We start from the raw sequence: 20,624 nt of genomic DNA on the forward strand, positions 1-20,624 counted from the left end.
AACAACACAGTGCAAGTATCAAATATGCATAGCACATACGTAGCAACTAACTAACTTCTACATTTTGAATCTAAATAACCACACGTACCCACAGGGAACCCTTCAGGCCTTTGATAGTTGTCAAATTTGCCACAGGATCCAGACTTGTCCAGCATATGCATGATGGCCGGGGAATGTGAAACTATGTGACAAATAATGTTGCTTTCAATATCAAAATGTACAAAATAGATACAAATACATTTGAAAAAATATGTCAGTAATGTCATTAATCAGGTTCAGTTGGTCAACACTTGTTCTCTTATTGGCTCTCTTTATATCCCCACACAAAGGAGGATTACAAAAACTGGACTAATTATAAAATGCTACTTTGTGGGCTGCACAAAGGCCTGGAGAGTAGAACTTCATAGGTATTGTTAGAGCGCTGATGTTTTCCATGCACTATAGAAGCTAAATGGAAAGTATGGTTAATTTTCACAGCTCACAGCAAACATTTGATAATTAGACAGATTGTGCTCTTTACCTGAGTATTCCCTTTTGATGTTGGGCAGGTTGGCAGGGCAGGAGTTGCTGATGGGCAGACCTTGCTGGGACATACCCTGATTACCATACATGTCCATGAGGTTAGCAGGGACGGGGATCTGAGGGGACACAGCAAAGCCATTAGACAAGGATCACTCCCCGCCCCCCTCCACTGTATAGATGCTAATCAGCATCACAGGATAAGCATGATGGGAAGGGTGGTGACATAAATGAATGTTATAATATGCAAATAAGCATGATGTCACTGTTAAATTTGTAATTGTTGGTGTGTAAGATAGCACAGGAGCGCTAACTTTCATATGACTGTAGCCTTTATATGAAAGTTGTTCATAAGTTGTTTTTCCCCCCAAATACTCAAAATTAAATTCTCTTATATGGTGATCATTAAAAGCGTGAGGTGATTTGTTGCCTGCAGGCTCAATGTTGAGGAAGAAGTGACGTAAACACACACACATACAGTTGGGCACACACACATACCGTATTAGCCATCTGAAGACCTGGGTCCATCAGGCCAAGGATATCATCACTGTAACTGGACTCCAGACTAATAATGTCATCAATGACATCATCCATCTAAAGCGAGAGGACGTAAAAGATAAATGACACACAAATAAGTAAAATTAAATGAGTAAAAGATCACAAAAAGGCGTATTCCGCGCGAAAGTCGAAATGAAAGTGGTCACCTCTTTCTCGCAGTTAGAGTTCAGGGTCAGTAAGGCCATAGGGCTGTTGGGGGCGCTGTTGCCCGGCCCTGGCGGCATGCCCCCGTGGTCAGAGGACTGGTTGGGGCAGGGCAAGCTCAACACCTGAGAGCCAAGCTTTCCCAGGTAGCGCTTCACCTGCTGCTGCTGAGACCGCTGGATGTGGTACTTGGTTGGGTTCTCCAGGTGAGTCTGGACCTAATGGTGGAAAGAGAAAGAGAAGAAAAGCCAAGAGAGCAGAGTAGAAAAGTGGGAAATCGGAAGAAAAGAACAAAAAATAAAACATATATATCAGTGGCAGGAAATATATCTGGGAAAAAATATTAGCGGATGTTGCTTGTTTAGAAATAAATCATGCAAGATGAGGAACTTCATTTCAAATAATGCGACTTTAAACTGCACACTAGCCTATATCATTCTTGAAGTCACATTCTTTGCTTTTTTAGCTCTGTGCTGTTACAAAGTTATCTTTTATTAGATTAAAACAACCTTAAATATAGCTCAAAGTCTCACCTGTTCCTTGTATAGTACAGTACTGACTATAATGTTAAAATAAACTTGGCACAGAGTTCAAATCCTACAATGCAGTATGCATGTTTACTTCTGTGAGGCTGTCAAGTGTTGTTATCTCAAAAAGTTTCAAGACTCAATATTTTCTGCATATTCCTCTTCAACACAACTTATTTTCTGCTTTTCCACATTCTTAGTCCACATTTTTTATGTTACAAAAATTACACGCACACCCATCACTTCCCGGTTATGGATTAATTTGATTTCTGTGGATCATTGATACCCACGCAGCCTTAATGATCCAGAAAAGCTACTGCAGGCATATAAACAAACTTCAGAGACAGTGTTTGTCAAGCTACAACACATTTTAAATAGAGCAGTGCTGCTGTGTTCCAGCTCAAATTTGGAAGTCTATATTTAAACCTTCCCGTCTTTTGACTGAATTTCTAATGTAATGATAATATAAAAACATACAATAGACTTTAGTCTGATCTAATGTCATGTTATTTTCCAGGTATAATTTAAAAAATATCTCATAGTCTCTCCAAAAAAAGATAATATTGATTTTAAACATACCTCATAAGGGTGATATCCAAGCATCTCAAGCATCATTTACAGTTAATAACGATGTCCAAATTAAAAACTAGAAACTTAAACTTCTGTGTTTAATTTACTAAGACAGATAAAACTAAGAAGGACTGTAGCTGCTTCCTTCTTGGCTGCACCAGAGGACTAAGCCTGCTCGTATGAGGACATCCACATCCAGCTCATCTTTTAAAAGACAAGAAAAGTAATTAGTTATGCATGTTAGGGAATCTTAGCAAAATACAATGAGCCTTTTCAAATTTGTGTTGTTTTATGTAAAATCTGAATTTATTCCTTTATGGTGTATCACTTGATGTCAGGATGTGGTGCTAACAGTTAGTGCCTTTGTTTTGCAAGGCCACTTCTTTTACTGAAACTTGCCTGAGGCTGTTACTTTGCCCCATCCACTTTTTTAACCCTGTGGATGCTTGGCGTGTGCTCCCAGTTCCAGCACAGCACAAAGAATAGAGTCTATTACACTCTCAATCTTGCGTCTCCTCGTGTCTCTAAGTGACATTTTTAATCAGCAACAACAGGCATAGTTGGTCTCAAAACAAATAATTATGCAAATTGATGAATAACTGTCTCTGCTACTTCGTTTTTTAAATAAATTTATGTGTTTGTTCTGCTTAAGCCCAGGAGATTTGAGTTCATTAACAGAGCTATGGAGGTCACAGGCTCTAGACGAACTCTTAGCTACCCCTGACATTTCCTCTGCTGCTGTGAAAACTCCACAGTCTGCACTCCACAGTAAAAATGATATGGCTACTGAACGGATATAAAAAATGATCTGACTCCAACAACACGTGTACACGTGGAGCCAAAGAAAAAAACTGCACAAAAATACTATTATCCGCCTCTATGCTGTCTATGCATTGCCTCTATTGGACCTGAACTTAGGTTTACGGCACCTACTCGCATTGTGCTCTCCTGACTAGATCCTTGCTTATGTGTTATATTAACTCTCATGTGTGTGTCACTTTGGATAAAAGCATCTGCTAAATGAAATCGTGGCATTGTAGCTTGTTCAGCTGCTGATCTGCGGAAGCTAATAAACTCCACATACCGTACTGCACACTGTATTGCTTGTACTTCTCATGTAATATATATTAAAACCAATCAGGTCAGGTTGGGTTATCTTTTCTGTGACAGTCAAATTTTTCCACCTCTCAAAACAGAACAGAAAGTCTTTCAGAGCCTCTTTTCCATTCTCGCACACAGTATCACTGTTCTGCAGGGGATACTCATGTGAGGTACATTAACATATATCCTGCAGGTACGATTGAGATCACCTTGGGATGTAAATCATCAGGGTTGTAAAGCTGACACCATGGAGGGCAGCATAGTTACAGCACGTCAATGACTAATTAAGAAGAAACCATATGATGCTTTGGGCCAAATTGCAAAAGAATGAGATTCATTATTGTTGGTTACTAATAGAATCCTTTAGTCTTTACTTTGTCTTATTGTTATGTTTAACACTAGTGTAATATTGTTACTCATTATGACTAATAACAGCTGGAGCATCATTTCCATTGTTATTAGATCATCTATGATAAATAGACTCGTCTGCAAAATCCAGTCACCATCAGCATTTTATTAAAAACTCAACAAAATGATACGTTTCACACATTCTAAGCCACAGTGACGTAGATCCTGAAAATAGACTGAACACATGTACAGTAAAAGGAGTATTTCGAAACCTAATCCAGATGGATATACTTGAGCCGTAAATGAGGAGTCCAATTATTTGCACTCACGTGTGTAAACGATGGGTGAACAAACCATGAATACTAGTTAACTATGCCATTTATCAACTCAACCGTGACTGAGAAGCTCAGAGCCAAACAAATCTCTTAATGTATTTTTATTTCCTCACTAAAATACTAGACTGTTCACTCTGTCTGTATTGTATGTCTGTTGATTTTGTATTTTCTTGTGACATCTGCTAAGCGGTGAATCATTTGATCCATAAAATGTCAGAAAATAATTTAAAAAATGCTCATCATAATTTCCAAAGTTTTTCAAACTGCTTGTTTTTTGCTGACCAGCAGCCTAAAACCAAAAGGTATTTAGTTCAACTTCATAGAACACAAAGAAAAAAAGGCAAATATTCACATTTGAGAAGCTGGAAGCAGTGATTTTTTTGGCATTTTTCTTCATCACTTATCAGAATAATAATTTTCAGGCAATAGACTAATGAGTTAATTATTGACAGAGAGCAATGTAGAAAACATTCAGGTAGACATTTAGCTAAATACTAAATCAGTAATCTGCCTGGAAAGTCTTACATGTATCGTGTTATATGAATGTCAATCTATGAGATTTAGTTCTTAAATATTGAGCAATTTACAACTTTTGTTGAAAGCCAATTGAGGGTCAAACCTAAATAGGTTGAATAAGGGATTTGAAAGGATTGATAATAATAAGTAAATCTGGTAAAGTGTTGTACACAATTAACCCTTGACTGAATACAAAAATATCTAATCCGAACAATACTATTACAGTATTACTCTGCTCAAAGTGGCTTCTTTTAATTTGCAGTCCATCAGTTGCTGTCATAACATGAAAATTAGCATTAGCATGTGGGAAAGCGTATATAAGAGCATGATTAATCCTGTCTGTCTAATCAGTTGGTTCCCGCCATCGCTGCAACACTTTAGGTGTTCCCATTGACCTTGAGGATTACTGAGTGTGCTGTCCTCCCTGTGTGGGAACCCTAATCATTTTATAGCAGCTGGTTTTGAGAAAAAAAGTTAACCTGCGCTGATTTTGCAACTGCAACTTTTGTTATGTAGCCTGCTCTGAGTCTGTGAAGGTCAGGTTTACAGCTGCACAAAACACACAGAAACGTACAGTAAGAGGTAAAGTCTAGTATATATAGTTTGGTCTCAGCTTTTCTGTCTTGTTTTTCATTTGTTTCTGACATCCTTGAAGATTTTTAATTCATAATTACACTACTTTCTGTGGACGACTCGGCTACTTAGAGGTTCACCTAATGGTAATCTGCTAAAATAATTAAATAATAAGTTAACTGCACAACATGCTATAACACATGTCCTCTTTTAAATTCTGAGATGTAGAAGTCCCTGATTTGTTTATTACAGTTTTGTCAAATGACCAGTTTTCTGTGGATGGCGGTAATAAATCCAGCCAGCCAGCTCCCAGGCTTCAAAAATAGGAGCTATACATACAGTATACCTTCAGATGCATGATGAGGATGTGGACAGCAACAGGATAATATCACATAGTAGTATTTATACTCCATTAATTTCTTGTGTGCTTCTGTGCCCAATCCTGGCCAACACATGCTGTATGCCAGTGGTTCCACAACCATTTTGGCTTTTGACACCTTAGAATAAAGTCTATTTCTGACCACTTATCACAGGTGGTCATATGTGTACAGGTTATGAGAAGGACTACCACGCAATTATTTTTCCCTTTCAGAAAAAAATGCAAATATAAAAACAAGTCTAAAAAAGAAACACAAATAATAATATTTTTTAATGTAATCTTATCCTGTTAATTATCTTGCGACACCTTAGATTTATCTTGTGACCCTTGGGAGGTCCCGGACACCCAGGTTAAAAACCATTGCTGTATGCATATTGTACATGTACAGCAAGATTTCAGTTATACAAAGACCCACAGACTCATCTCTTGTATACTCACACGCACACACACATCCACATCACTGTCCCTTTGCTGTCTAAAAATAGAAACAAAGATACAGCACAAAGGATTACTGTAGGAGCCCCATACAACTGTCTCTCTCTCTGTCTCTCTCTCTCACACACACACACACACACACACACACAAACAGTCCTAAAATAGAAACAAAGACTTCATTAAGGGCATTATGTACACAAGGCAGAGTAAAAGGTACCCCAATATAATATATGTACGACTATATAAACGTTGTATGACTGTATACACAGATGCAACATTTGGATTTCAGTCTTTAAAAGTCTTGAATCCTTCTCTCTGTGATTTCCTTACTGCAGATATTAGATTTGAAGTCAAACGATTAGTCAATTAATGGATTAGTTGATTGACAAGAAGTATCAATGGAATCATTACAGTAATTGTTCAAGCAAAAATGCCAAACATGCTTCTTTTGATGCTTTTCTTTGTCTCGTATAACAGTGAACTTAATATCTTTGGGTTTTGGACTGTTGGTTGGATATAAAAAGCACCCTGAATATGTTACCTTGGGCTCTGAAAAATTATACATTTTATAGACCAAACAATTAATGAATGAATTGAGAGAATAATCAACAGCTTAATCAGTTATGAAAATAATTGTTACTTGCTGAAACTGTTTGTTCTGAAGTTTGTTACAATGGTAAAACTAGATTTCAAAAATCTAACATTTTCTTATGTTATCAGTTATGGCTTGTCTTTACATTAAAATCATTATCAGTGGTTTTTCAAGCTTGTTTTTGTCCTCAGGGATTTCCTAAATTATCACACATAATTACATGATCTCACTGCTTTGAGTTCATTAGAGGGCCCTGGGGCCACAGACCTCAGACTGGAACATCTCAGCCTTGTCAATACATACTGTAGCTTTTGTTATGATGAACTGGTCTGAGGGTGAGAAACTCTCAAGACCCAGATGGGTGAAAAATGCTGCTTTTCATGGTGTGTTTACAAAGTGGACACATCTACACAGGACTGGACTTCTACAGCGTCTTTGTCACTGTATGTAAAGAATGTATAAGGAGGAATGTATATGATGTTATTCCTATATAAACATTGATCTTAGATCTATAAGAGTCCTACATACACTGTGATACACTGTGATCTCAGACGCTAACCATTCAGTTTTTCAACAGAGAAATTGATTATACGGAGATATCTTAGTGCCAGCAAGACTTGAACTTAACTTTGCTCAACTTCATGTAATGTACTCTTTCCAAAATACACTGTTTGAAAATGTGTGAACTGCTAACTTACAGCATCTGCAACCACAGCAAACAAGACAGCTTGTTGTTTATCAGCTCGTTTTTAGCCATCGATAGGCCTGAGGGCATTAGCAACATAACCCCCAAAGAGTCAGAAACACTCTGCAGAAACATGCACAAAGCGCACTGCTGTACTGAGAAAGGACGCAGGGGTGAGAGCAGAATGACAAACACTGATTTGTATTTTTTTTTTTTTTTTTGACTTGCATGCTGTGGGCATTCCATGATGGTCCTACCAGGATACATTAACAAGAATGCCCTATTTGCTATGCAGAGCAGAAGAATAGGCCATTTGTCTCACAGTTAAGCTGCTAACGGGCTCTGTGGAACTTGCAGACAACAACTGTGATGCTAATGTGAACAGCTACATCAGAGCAACCTGTGGTCTTCTCCACCTCTGACGTATTTTCATGCTATTATGCAAAAGCTTGGCAAATTACCAACAAAAGAAAACCCCATGATTCTTTAAATGGTAAATGTTGTGTTAAAAATTGCATGAACCATTGTAAAAAAAAAAGTACATTATGAGAATGTGGATTGCAGTTTTATACACTCATAATGCACAGCTGTAATATTTAGAAAGCTCGTTATAAATTACTGTGACTACAATTACTGAGAAACATTCATACTGTGTGCTTAATATCATGAAATGATCACACTTGCAGAAAAGATCATTTTCATACCAAATTTTCCAAATAATGTGTTTTGGCTTAAATATGTACATTTCTTTTAAATGTCTTGCATTAATTCACAAATCAAGTGAAATGAAACATCTGTGTGGCATCTTTTTTATACTTCCTGATACATACTGGTCACGAGCTACAGTGATTGTATAATCCAAAAGTAATGTACATTTTGTGCAGGGTTTGAAGAGTACTTTGTTCTTTTCATGGCACCATAAATCCTTTGGAAAGAAAAAAAATCTAGAAATCATTTTTTTTAACCCTTTTAGGAAGTTATCCTACATAAATTTCAAAGCAGTGTTTTTTTTCTCTTAAATATGCCATGGAATGAAAGCAGTGGGGGCTAATTACGAGCATTCTTCACTGAATTAACGTTCGGTGTGTGGTAAGGCTGTGCTCGCCTTTGTCTTGATCCCTAAACTGATCCCTTACTTATTCCCCAGAAGGTCAGAGGTCACTTGGTTAATTAAGGGTCCAATCAGTCTTTAGATAAACTCATCTGAGCTTAATGTTTGCACTTTTTGAGGTCCAGCAGCTCTGCCTGGTACCCCTGAGCTTTGTGTGGACTCTGCTAATCTATCCACAGACAGGGGAGCAGGTTAACCCAGCTCAACAGCGCCAAGCTGGAACGGCCTTTTCATTTGAGGACTTCAGTCAATGAAGAATGTCTGTAAGCTCTCGCCAAACCAGAGAAATTATTCTAACTTGATGTATTGTACACAGGGTGAGGGTGAGGGTTCGGGGTGGGGGCGTCCTAAACCTCTCAAAAGAGCTGCAGATTATGGAGAGTAAGTAATGTTTATGCTGCATGAGGAGGGCAATGTTTTCAATGGATATACTGTATTTGTCCTTCACTGTTGGCCCATGCCACACATATCCAGGGTGATGAAAGTGTGGCTGCAAGTAACCATGAAATCTCTGAATGTGTTGTGGATGGATTTAGTTCAACAAAGATTACTCAGTAGATCACAGTGTATCTGTACTTTACACTACACACGATGAGAGGTTATACAGTTAAAACTTTGATGTATCCTTTCATCGAAGCTTTTCCATCGAGGGGTGTCAACAACTGCCTACTACATACAGTACATTCAGAGATAACATTACTTTTTATTTCTCACCTTGGCAGCTATTATTAAGTGACTTTACTCGATGTTGTATGAAAGTCAGATTTTTGGTGGCCAAGTATTTTAAATTTGTAGATATTATGATTTTGAAATCATTTGCACAAATGCAATTATATATTTATGCACAGATTCCCTGAAGTGTCATATATTTCTTTTTTTTCAAAATCTAAATGCTTGCATCTATGATCACACAGCCAACGTCTGGAAATCAGTGACAAAACCAAAAGCTCTCTTTCATAGAGAAATGCAAACTCTAAAACACGTGGAAATGTAAATAAATACGCACAAACACCTGACAAGAATATACGTGTAGGCATGTGCCCTCATAACAAACTCCACACACATTTCAATCACCTTCGTAATGATGCAAACACATAATTTTCCAGGAGAGTACGAACGCTACATTGAAAACAGGAGCGACTCACTGAAGTGAGAAAACCTTTGTATTGTGTAAATCTTTCCAAATCACAATCACACACTGAGTTTTTATACTGTAAATCACTGAATTAAAAGGAAATATACCAGGAAAAAAACAATACATAGCGATGGTATTTCATAAAGATTACCATCTCTCTGAAAACACATGAAAAAGACGAACTTACCAAACTGCTCCGTTAAAATGCACCCTCAAACACAACGGTCTCTACTCGTACAGAAAATCTTAACAGTCTCCTGTCCCTCGGACTGCCAGGGAATCAAAGCTATGAAAAGATGTGAATGTAGCTGAGCAAATAGGATTAAAGATGGCTAAATCCAAATGGCTGGAAGCACAGCATGCATTAAAGAGGAATTCTCTCAGGAAAGATAATCCCCATATACGCATTTTAGCACACTTCACTCACTCCCGTGTTTTTTTACACACAGTCATAGTAAAACCACGATTGCCTGACACACACACGAGTCAATAAAGTCTATAAATACACACGCTGCCTGGACCACTCAGACTGCAACAATGACACATGCAACTTCTAATTCCAGAGGTGGAAACTTTATGAATATACTTTAATAACTTTGACAGTCTGCTAATTATACATGCAATATTCCCTCTTCTCCCCTGCCGTTAGAAACCAGAACCACGGTCCCTTACCTTCAACACCTCCATTGGCACCTGTGCAGCAGGCGGTAAACTGACTGGGACGCTGACATTGATGGCAGGGGTCTGTGCAGCTGTGGTTTGTGGGTACTGGGAGGCCTGTTGTCTCTGCTGCTCCCGCCGCTCCTGCTCCTGAAGCTGCTCCCGCATCAGCTGTTGCCGCAGCAGGATGCGTGATGTCATGGCCGAGGAGCTCAGCGGGGGCTTGGAGGAGCCATGCTGGTCCGACGGGCTGCTGCGGAGGGGAGAAACATCCCAGGTGAATGAGCAGAGATGCAGAGAGAGAGAGAGTGTGTGTGTGTGGGGATGTGAAGGAAGAGAGAGAGCAAGGTGCGGGGGGAGGTGGGGGGGATTGAAAAGGTGAAAGGTGACGAGAGGCAAAAAGACAGAAAGTGATAACAGAGAGAGGGTAGAGAGAGGTCAGACGAGGAAAGAGAGGTCAAGCAAAAGAGACAAGAGAGGAGGGAGATTAGTAGGAGTGAGCAGAAAAGGTAGAAGAAGATGGAGGGAAGGCAGATGGAAGAAAAGGTTAATATGATGAAAGGAAAATGGCAGAGAGGATGACTGAAGGTGCAGGGATCAAAAGGAAAATATTTCTGGTAGTTAAATTTTTATTTTAAAATACTACAAATTAAACCTTTTAAATTTTAAGGCATGAATTCAAACTGTAATTTCCAAAAGTTGAACTATCTATAAGTAAAAAGCAGCTGCAATCGCTCAAAAGCTTTTTTACACAAGCAGAATTAATCACAACAGAAAGAGGAACATTTTTCATAACAGGTTGTTTCAGTTTTCCCACTCTCTTAAATTTAGACGGCTACTCCCCAGACAGAGTCCTGCGGTCCTAAAATAGAGAGACTCTGCTGAAGCAGAAGTTGTCGGGCTGAAGCCTTCATCGAGTGAGTGATCCTTTTGATAAAACTCAGTAAAACGTCTGGCCAATCCAGCTGTGCAGTAATCGCACTAATTAGCCAGTGGAGTCAAACACAGCTTCGGTCTACAGCGTATTCAGTGGGTGTTGAGCCCTCAACATACCATAATTCTCCCCCCAGCACTGCATATAATCTCATTGTTTGATACCACACCCACTGAACCCTGCACAAGAGAAACAATATGCTACGACATATAACAAAAACCACATTTTATGACCATTATCTGCATTGAAATAAGATCATATTTTAAGATAAAAAATGAAAATATATCATTCATTTCTGAAACACTATGCTGATACAGAATAGTTCATTATTGATCCTAGATTAATGAATCAATTAACTACCAGATTTAACGACTGAATTACAGCTGAACAAAGACTTGTTCTCTGAAAGTAAAGCAGCAGTTTGGGTCTCTCAATCCAACAGCTATTTTTTGTCAAGTTTCTTTGTACTTCACCCAATACAGAATCAGAATTAGTGTTCATATGCATAAGTCCTTTGTCTGTGTGACTTTGGGCGATTGTGTTTCCTTTCATCCCAGAAATTTCAAACAGAAGTCACTGGATCTAATGTTAAAACTGCTTTTTTTTCATTTGCACTGCCAGGACTAAATCCTTTGATTTTTCTTTGTTTCTTTAATCTACTTCACTGTTTGAGAGTTTGAGTGTTTCAAGACAGCAGTTTCACTTCCTTTTCTTTTCTACAATGTGTACTACAGGCAATTAAAAGTTAAAATAACATGTTTCGATAAAACTAGAGTTTAAACAATTAGTTGATTAATTAGCAACAATTCTGATGATTGATTAATCCTTTTTAAACAAAAAAGCTGTTTGTTCCAGTTCTCAAATGTGAATACTTGCTTGTTTTCTTAGTCCTCTGGGATAGCAAACTTAACTGAATTTTTGACTGATGGTCAGATTAATTGAGTAATCAGGAATCTTTTTTTCCTTGCCTTTAAATTTTAAATGCAACAATATTATACACATTTTCCACATAAACTATTTTCAAATTGAATATGCTGGAAAAATATAAAGTTCACATTATAATAAAGAGACACTTTCCCATTGTACTGGTTCCACTGACAACGAACCTGCATTAAACGTGCATTAACATTTAAAGGGAACATATCAAGCACATTTCCAGGTCTATACTTTTATTCTGGGGCTCTACTGGAATATCTTTGCATGATTTACAGTTCAAAATGTTTCTTATATTGGCCATTTATGTAGCCCCTCAGTTCAACCTTTGTCTGAAACAGGCCATTTTAGCTCCTGACTTGTTAAGGTTGCATTCACACCAAATTGTCAGAAAAACAGCAGTCCTCCCATTTATTTGAATGGCAGTAGTGTGTTTAGGCTGCGGGAGCAGAGACTGCATGAGGTGCTGCAAAAAACCGCAGCGGCCCTGTGGGAAGAAGTTGAACCCCAATCAACTTATGCAGAAACAAAAACCGACGTCACACTGCGGTGGCCAATCATATAAACCTGTGATCAGATCGATCAGAGCTGTACAACTCTGCCATTAAGGAGGACAAAGACGTTACTAGGACGAGGGCAGGACATTTTTTTCTCTGTCTGATGATGTTAAAAGTAAAGTTAGGCTTTACTGTCAGCTTCCCGACTCATTTTAAAAAAGATGAGAGAAAAAGAGAGAGAGAGCGAGCGAGCTGAGAGGAGGTGCGAGAGAGAGAGAGAGCAGTGGTGGTCAAGCGAGCTAGAGAGTGAATGAAGAGAGCAAGCGACAGTGGCGAGAACAAAGCTGGTAAATGAGAGACATAAGATGTTATTTTATGATTGTTTCATGGTGGTTATGTTCTAAAGCACAAATAAACACACCCACACCCCCACACACCTCCACACAACCCTGAGGGACGGTGCCACAATGCCTGATTAGGCATGAATGCAGCCCCATCCTTATGAGCGGTTACCTTCTGGCTCGAGAGGCTACGTAAACAAACAATAGAAGTAAGATTTCACTCTTTTTTTCTCCTTCTTTACTCAAAATGTCAACTTCTCAAATACATGCGTACATGCCCAAGCCTGAAACAGATCTAAAATATGTGAGTAGACAACGCGAACACGCCCTGGAACAACCTTAGCAACAACCTTAGCAACAAGGGCTACGGAGCAGACGGCCGCTTGTGGGCATACACAAACAATCTGATGTCGGTCCGATGGGGAAGTAGAAGTAATTTTGCAAACAAAAGAGGCTGAGGCCCTCGCTTTTGCAATAACAGTAACAGTATAAAAATAACAGAAAATCACAAAAAGGTATGATGTCCCCTTTAAGGTACCCTATGGAGTTTTTTTAACCATTGGTAGCACTACTGAGCAATGTTTTCACAAGTGGGAAACTGTTTTGTCTGTCTTGTGCATGTACACGAGGATGCACTGGTGACTCAATACACATTCTTGCCATTGGTTTCATGCATTCCACTGATCAACAGCTGGTGGCAGTAACGGCCAAATAAATGTAACCATGAGTCAGCAATGGCAGTGAAGAGGAAGCCTGCACGCTAATAAACATGGACGTTAACAATGAACAATTTAGAATATTCATAATATCAGCTAATGCTTTTGCTTGCTATTGGTTTATGATGAAGGCAATGCATTTGACATGTTTGTTAGGCTTCAAGGGTACACACAATTAGTTTTGGTGAAAAACACTGAATATAAACATAACTTTTGTTTGTTTACATGCCTGCATCTGCCCTGTTTTTGCACCTCAGGATGGTCTGATGTTGGATAAAAGTGTAACAAGAATATAGACATGCACCTAGACACACACACACACACACACACACACACACACACACACACACACACACTAGTGTGAGGAGACTGCAGACTAGGCCAGGCTGTCAGGAAACATGCACAGATACAAAAGACCCCAATCCTCAGTTTCTTCCATTCACCATGCCATGTCAGTAGTTATTTTATGTTAAAAAAAGGTGCATATCCCTTTTTTTCAGATCACTGGGATGTGACAGATGTTTCTTTGTCACTTTCCTTATTCATATTCTATTTGTTTTGACTAAAACTAAAAAGTAACAAAAAAATGGATAAATTCTGTAAAATGCCTGTATAAGGAGCTTCTTTAACAGCTTCATGTCTTAAAGCACACACTGACAGTCTTACAGTGTGACAGTGTGACTTTTAACTTGAGTTCTAATAATCTTGGCAATGACTCTTCTGAGTAAAAACATCTTCACACCCTTCCAGGCAACCAGCGAAAACACATTCTCTGTCACCTCAAACATAACAACAACCTGACGGTGTAACAGCGCTTCCAGGCACAAGAGAGGACACACCAGTTTCTGTCTCCACTTCGCAAGACTCAAACAGACACACATCTTCACCGCTTCATGAACACCAACGAAAAGGTCAACTGCGTTGCTCGAGGGCACATCAGCAGAGGTGATAAAAGGAGGAGAGAACGCTTCTTTTACCACCAGACTCATTTCCTCATATGTAGTCTTTCATTTCAACCAAATTATCATCAGTGACTCAGTATCAAGCTGTTGTCTTTAACCACATGAACCGCATAGTGGCTTCAAAATGAGACAAAACTGATTTCCACGCCGCTTGGCAACATGATACAGTATGATTCAGTATGATACAGTATGTACAATATACTGAATCTGATTGTTTCAATGCCTCATAGAAGTTATACTGCAATTATACTGAGTTAAATGTGCAAATGCAAGATTTTCTTGCTGCACCACATCTGATGCATTATTTTCCCCTTACATCACTATGATATATATAAGGTCTTAGGAAACCTTGACATTATAACCAGACCAATATTAGATTTTTGTGACCCACAGTATCTCGGAAATTACCTTAATTGCATTTATGTCAAATAAAATTTTGTCTTGAACAAATACTTTGGAGAGTCAAGGCAACAGTGTCGACTTTGATTCTGGGCCTTTCAAAAGAAATTATCAAGTAACTTAAACTAATGTCAAATAGCGCTTTTTTTGGTGAGACAGGTAAAATCGAGTAGAATTCTGTAAAGCAAAGGCAACCTCAAATTATGCTTTTTATTGCCATGATATAGCATTTATTTAAGGACACTTCTTCCATTTTTCCTTATTTGAATTGAGGGTCTAAGGATAGAGGATGTTGTATTTCTGTACATATTCTAAAGCCCTTTTGGCAAATTTGTCATTTGTAATGGGCTTTACAAATAAAATTGACTTGACTCAAAATATTGGCCAATATTTTATAACATGAACACACATTTTTTTAAGAAATGTGAGCAACACATGCACTGAGCAGGAGATTTTATAGTTAAAAAATGAGCATGTCAGTGCTCTCTGGTGGAGAAACAATGTAATGGTGAGTAATATTTCTAAATTACCTTTAAAACTGCTTTAATTCATATTCTTATGAAAAGGGTTGCTCATAGTGGTGAACCTCGAAGAATTATCAGCACCTCTGCAGTTTTATAGTATCTCATGCCTCAGCTTGTATTGGTTTACTGTTCTGAGTCACTCTAAAAGCTCTAATAAACCCACTGTACACTATCTGCCCAGTACCAAATGGCAGACACAGTTGGCGACTAACTGGTGAACATAGTGGAGCGTTTAGCAGCTAAAGAGACATATTTCTCCCAAAAATTCACAATATCAACTTAAAAAGTGTTCACGCCTTGTTTCAGCTTCCCCCAAGTGGCCAAAAAGAAAAAAATCCATTAATGCAGATTTAAACATATCTTTGCTATTTCTGTATTACAACCTCTTCGTACTTATCATCATCATCATTATCAATACTGATATATATCTGTGATAATCTAATATCAGGCATCAGCCATCGATGTATCGCTTGAGCTGTATTTGATGTCTTAATAAGAATTTTAAATAAATGCAACAAAGTTTTAAATATCAACCCCGTCAATGGTTTGCAGTTGAAGAGGTTTACACTTGAATAATTATAAGAAATTAATCCCAACATGTTTCCAAATAGTGGACAAGGGTTTTATAGCAGAGATCTGTGAGTTGTAGCACCTCATGATTTTCTTTAATACATTCCTGATTATCAGCTTGATTTATGTGTGTTTGTGTATGTGTGTGTGCATGAATGACCAGAAGCCTCTCAACAAAGCAAAGCTCAACGTCTCGCTCTCTCTGTTTTTTTCCTTTTGACTGTTTGGTGGCTTTTTGCCAAACAGACCACTGAAACACATAAAAAGCTCTTTTGTCCTTTTTAACTTTTTTCACTTGTGTGTGTGTGTGTGTGTGTATGTGTGCGCACCTCCTCTCATGTTTGTGTGTATCTCAAAGAAGAAAAAAAAAAACAAAAAAAAAAATAACAATGGCCGTACAGTCTTGAAGAGCCCCACCCACCCAACTCATGATTCCTCTGATTCTGCTCACTATGCTACTCCATCATACTCATTATTAGTCAACCAGTCAGAGCTTTGATGCAGGTTTTAATGACTGACAGATAGCAGCCGACCTGGAAAATGCAGTAGCTTTGCATCCAGAGAGAAGAGAAGGTAAGCAACAATGTTCAACTGAGCGACCTAAGAGATCTAATCAGAGCAAAAACACAGAGCTGTTGAATGAACATTATCTATAAAACAGACAAACTGCACCACTACTGCAGGTAACTGACTGAAGAGGGTAAAAAGCTGCCACCCACTTACACCTAATGACCTTTTTGTGAGCAAAGAATAGCTCTGACTAATAGACAATATTGCTGCAACAAACAACCTCATCTAAAAATGAACACCATTACATTAAGAATGCATTCAATTTAACTGTTAAAAACCTTTTTTTTTTTGTTATTAAGTTATTCAAAGTGACAAAACTCACTTCATAGTTATAAATCAAGACTAATTAACAAGTCTATGCAACAAAAAAACTAATCATAATTTCTGATTATTAACCAGTTAAACAGCCCAAACTATTCAACACAAAACAAACAGCACATGGAGCACTCTGCTAATGATTGTATATACTTCCAACACACAGTTCTGTGCACACTGTTCTTCACTTTGTACATATAGTTATGTACACACACCAGTACATTCCAAAATCACTCCTTAATGCATGCCAACAATATCACAGATGCTGAGGCACCATACTCACAGACAGTCAAATGAGCAGGGTCTGTACACTTGCACTCCTACGGCCTCCATATTTGTTTGTTTTTTCCTGAAGGTGCACCACCCGCCCTTGGAGAGCAGTGAAAGTCATGCTGGTGGTGCAGCGCTGAAAGTGTGTCAGAGGGGGGAGGCTCCGGGGCCCGGCCTGGACTCTCCAATCGCCACACAGAGTCCTAGGCAGAGGACCAGCCCCGTCCAAGCAAAACTCAGTGCACGAGCAGAGCAGAGGAGAGAGCGAGTGCCCGCTGGAAACACTCTGTCCATCAACACGCCGCTTTAAAAACCACACAGATACTGTTTCATTTAGAGACAAGTGTCACCACCACCGAGTGCACAGCCTACCAGAAAGTTTTACTTGCTGTCCTGTGAAAACTCCAAAAATGTCAACTTTTCATGAGCTAAGAAAAAACAGCTTTGTGGCAATCCATTTTTCTAATAATCTAATGAGTTTTTAAATGGTTTATTTAGCTTAGGAAGTAAAAGAATTTTCCCGACCCTGCATATAGAAACATAATCCTTTAAAATTCTAGATCAGGAACGTGGTTTTAATGGCCAGCAACATTTTGCTCATTATAATGTTTAAACTACGATTTAAGGATTACAAACCTTCTCTGCAGGTTGTGAAAATTCTTGAAACCTTTGGGCAAATTAAGTCTATTCAAACCAGATTAAATCAACTCAAAAATGCATCTGGAAATTTGGGAAATGCAAGGATAACTGGCAAACTGACAGTAGTACACTTTCTATACACAAGCACACTTTTAGTGTAATACAGGTGATATTAAACACAGTATACATAACCTTGAGAAGCAAAAAAAACCCCAGACACCCCATATTGTGTGCACAGTTATTGATTCACATATATTCAGAATCTATGCATATAACTGAGAAATAAAAGCATACTCAAGAAACAACCATTAAAGTTGATATGAAATGAAAAATGCCTTTTTTTAAACCCTTTTAGATCACATCTAATTATCACATTTTCTTCCTATGAAGCAAAATATGATGTGCACCTACGTAGGCTTGAACCAACCAGTTTAAACCAATAATATCATGACATCCACCCATCAATCAATCCTCAACTTTTAGTGGCATGGAGCTAAGATTCATTATGACACGCCCACTTTTCCATGTTCAAATCAGTCTTTAACCATTCTTCCAGAGGAGGGCGCTCTTTTCATCTCTTAGCTCACTTCACCTTCTCTGACATACAGTGAAATTCTGTAATTGCTTTACTGGGGGGGGGGGGGGGGGGGGGGGTAGAAGTGAGGGAGCACCATGACTTTTGAATATCACATACTGTAAGTATAATGGGAATGTAGTGCAAGAAAGGTGAGAAGGCTCAAATGAGATCTCACATTAGGGAGCGGTGCAGACACTGCACTGCAAAAATACCTTCCTTCAAACGAGCTGCTTGTGACGATCTCGTCTGCTTTCGTTTCTCTCGACCAGACCGCAGGTGCTTTGCTCATAGAGTAGATCAGACCCTCCTGCAAGACTACACCACCTCTCTGCTGGAATATAGCTGAATGATTATGACCCTACATGACAGTACATTGACCTACTTCAGCTCCCCTGCTGATCACAACACCCCAATGTGCTGCAGCTGGTCTCATTCCCTGGAGTTACTTGCTAGCAAGCAAATCAGTGATAATGGGAAACATTTGTATGCAAGAGTTAGATCTAGAGGCCATCAGTTTTGTAGACTTTGCACCCAGTGTGACACACAGTTTGAAAAAGAGGTGAGAAAGAGAGACACGCAGAGAAGAAAACAACTGTACAAACACAGATATTTAGGTGAACTAGTTGTACCTAGTAAATAGCTGTAGGGAGAAGCTCTGTATTTACCTATACAACTACTTAAATACAGAGTTCCTGCTTAATAGTGGGTGTGAAAAACAACTGACACCTGAACATCACCAAACAAAACCCAAAACACAGCTTATTGTCACGATATAAACCAGAGCAATCGTAACATCCCACAGCTGACAAGTCAAACCAATATTAAACCTTATTAAACATCTAAAGTGGAGACAATTAGACGAAAATCAGCATTATTCTAAATGCAACTATTCTAACTATTCAGCCCTACTCGCATCACATGCTCCTGTGTAGTGTAATGTACTGTACATATAATATCAAACCAACTATCTTTTATACTGTATGTAGATATATAACTGATAAATTCATAATAAACTATGTTGTGAATTTTTCAATTGTATATCTGTATAAAGCGTAAAGGATGTGGTCCCCCTATTCAGCATCTATAATCAATATATAAACAGTTAACAAACTGTTTGTAATACACTATAATGTAGTTATAAGCAAATATAAGTGTTTATTAATGTATCTGTTAACAACTTTAACTCTTTCTATGGACACCCATACAGATAATAAATGACAGTATAGTAAAACACAGTTGTAATAATATGAAATATGTCTTCACAGAAGTTATAATTATTGATAAACACTGTTCATTAATAAACACTTTAAAATGTCCTTATATCTGCCTGTAACTACATTATAGTGTTTTATAAACCATTTATTAAATGTTTATATACTCCTTATAAATGCTAAATAAGGGGATTTAAAGCTATATTATGTAACTATTCCACATTAAAATGTCTAAAAACCCCCTCTACCAAAGAGTATACTCTCACAAGATACATATGTCGGCGTTGTGGTTGTCCACCACAACGGCGTCTACCAAAGAGTGTACACATACAAAATAATGCGCCAGCATTGTGGTTGTCCGCCAGAAACTGCCATAAATGGAATTTTATTCCATTTTAAGCCACATTTTTACGATAAACTTTTAAGATTTTGGTTGTTTTTAACTAGGCTATATCTTTTAACTGGATGAAGGACTTTAGTCATCAGACATCTGGATCTTAAGTTATCAGAGAAACAAGCTGAGCAAACGTTAGCAGCAGCTCAGCTAGCAGCCCCTCCTGGACATCCCTGTGCCCGCTGAACAGCGTCAGAGAAACATTGATTTTTTACGCGAAACTGCTTTATTCAGTATTTTTACCGGTTTTAATCCCTGTGTACGTTTGTTTTGGAGAAGAGAAGACCTCTGCAGATAATTCATCTCCCAGTAAAAACATCCTGAGCGATAAACACTTAATCCTAACTAAGAGGAGCTGGTTGTTTAACAACGAAGACAACAACTCCCATGATCCCATGCTACTGCACATCATCAAATTATTGTTTTGATTGAGAGACCCCTAGTGGCAGAAATGACATATTGTGCGTTTAAAATAAAATGTGACTAGATATTGATTCACACATAAACAGCTGAGAAATTCACAATAAACCCTGTTGATTAACACATCAAACTATAGATATTAATTGAGAAATTTGAAACTTTAA

General features: G+C 38.3%; 1 protein-coding gene across 5 annotated transcripts in view; it reads right to left on the reverse strand.

Moving 5' to 3' along the window:
* mitfb (melanocyte inducing transcription factor b) overlaps positions 1-20,624 on the reverse strand; it is a 30,302-nt gene that overhangs the window by 4,616 nt on the left and 5,062 nt on the right. For 2 of the 5 annotated variants that reach the window (XM_042409881.1, XM_042409879.1), the window contains exons 2-6: positions 10,201-10,438; positions 1,224-1,439; positions 1,018-1,113; positions 521-638; positions 89-181 (exon numbers count right to left, since the gene is read on the reverse strand). In XM_042409881.1, the coding sequence (XP_042265815.1) occupies positions 89-181; positions 521-638; positions 1,018-1,113; positions 1,224-1,439; positions 10,201-10,438 (761 nt within the window). Of the gene's footprint in view, positions 1-88; positions 182-520; positions 639-1,017; positions 1,114-1,223; positions 1,440-10,200; positions 10,442-20,624 lie in introns of all 5 variants that reach the window. The other 3 variants (XM_042409880.1, XM_042409878.1, XM_042409883.1) reach the window with 2 other exon arrangements.

The sequence above is a fragment of the Thunnus maccoyii genome, chromosome 4, assembly GCF_910596095.1.
Source record: "Thunnus maccoyii chromosome 4, fThuMac1.1, whole genome shotgun sequence".
In the NCBI taxonomy this organism is placed as follows: Eukaryota; Metazoa; Chordata; class Actinopteri; order Scombriformes; family Scombridae; genus Thunnus; species Thunnus maccoyii.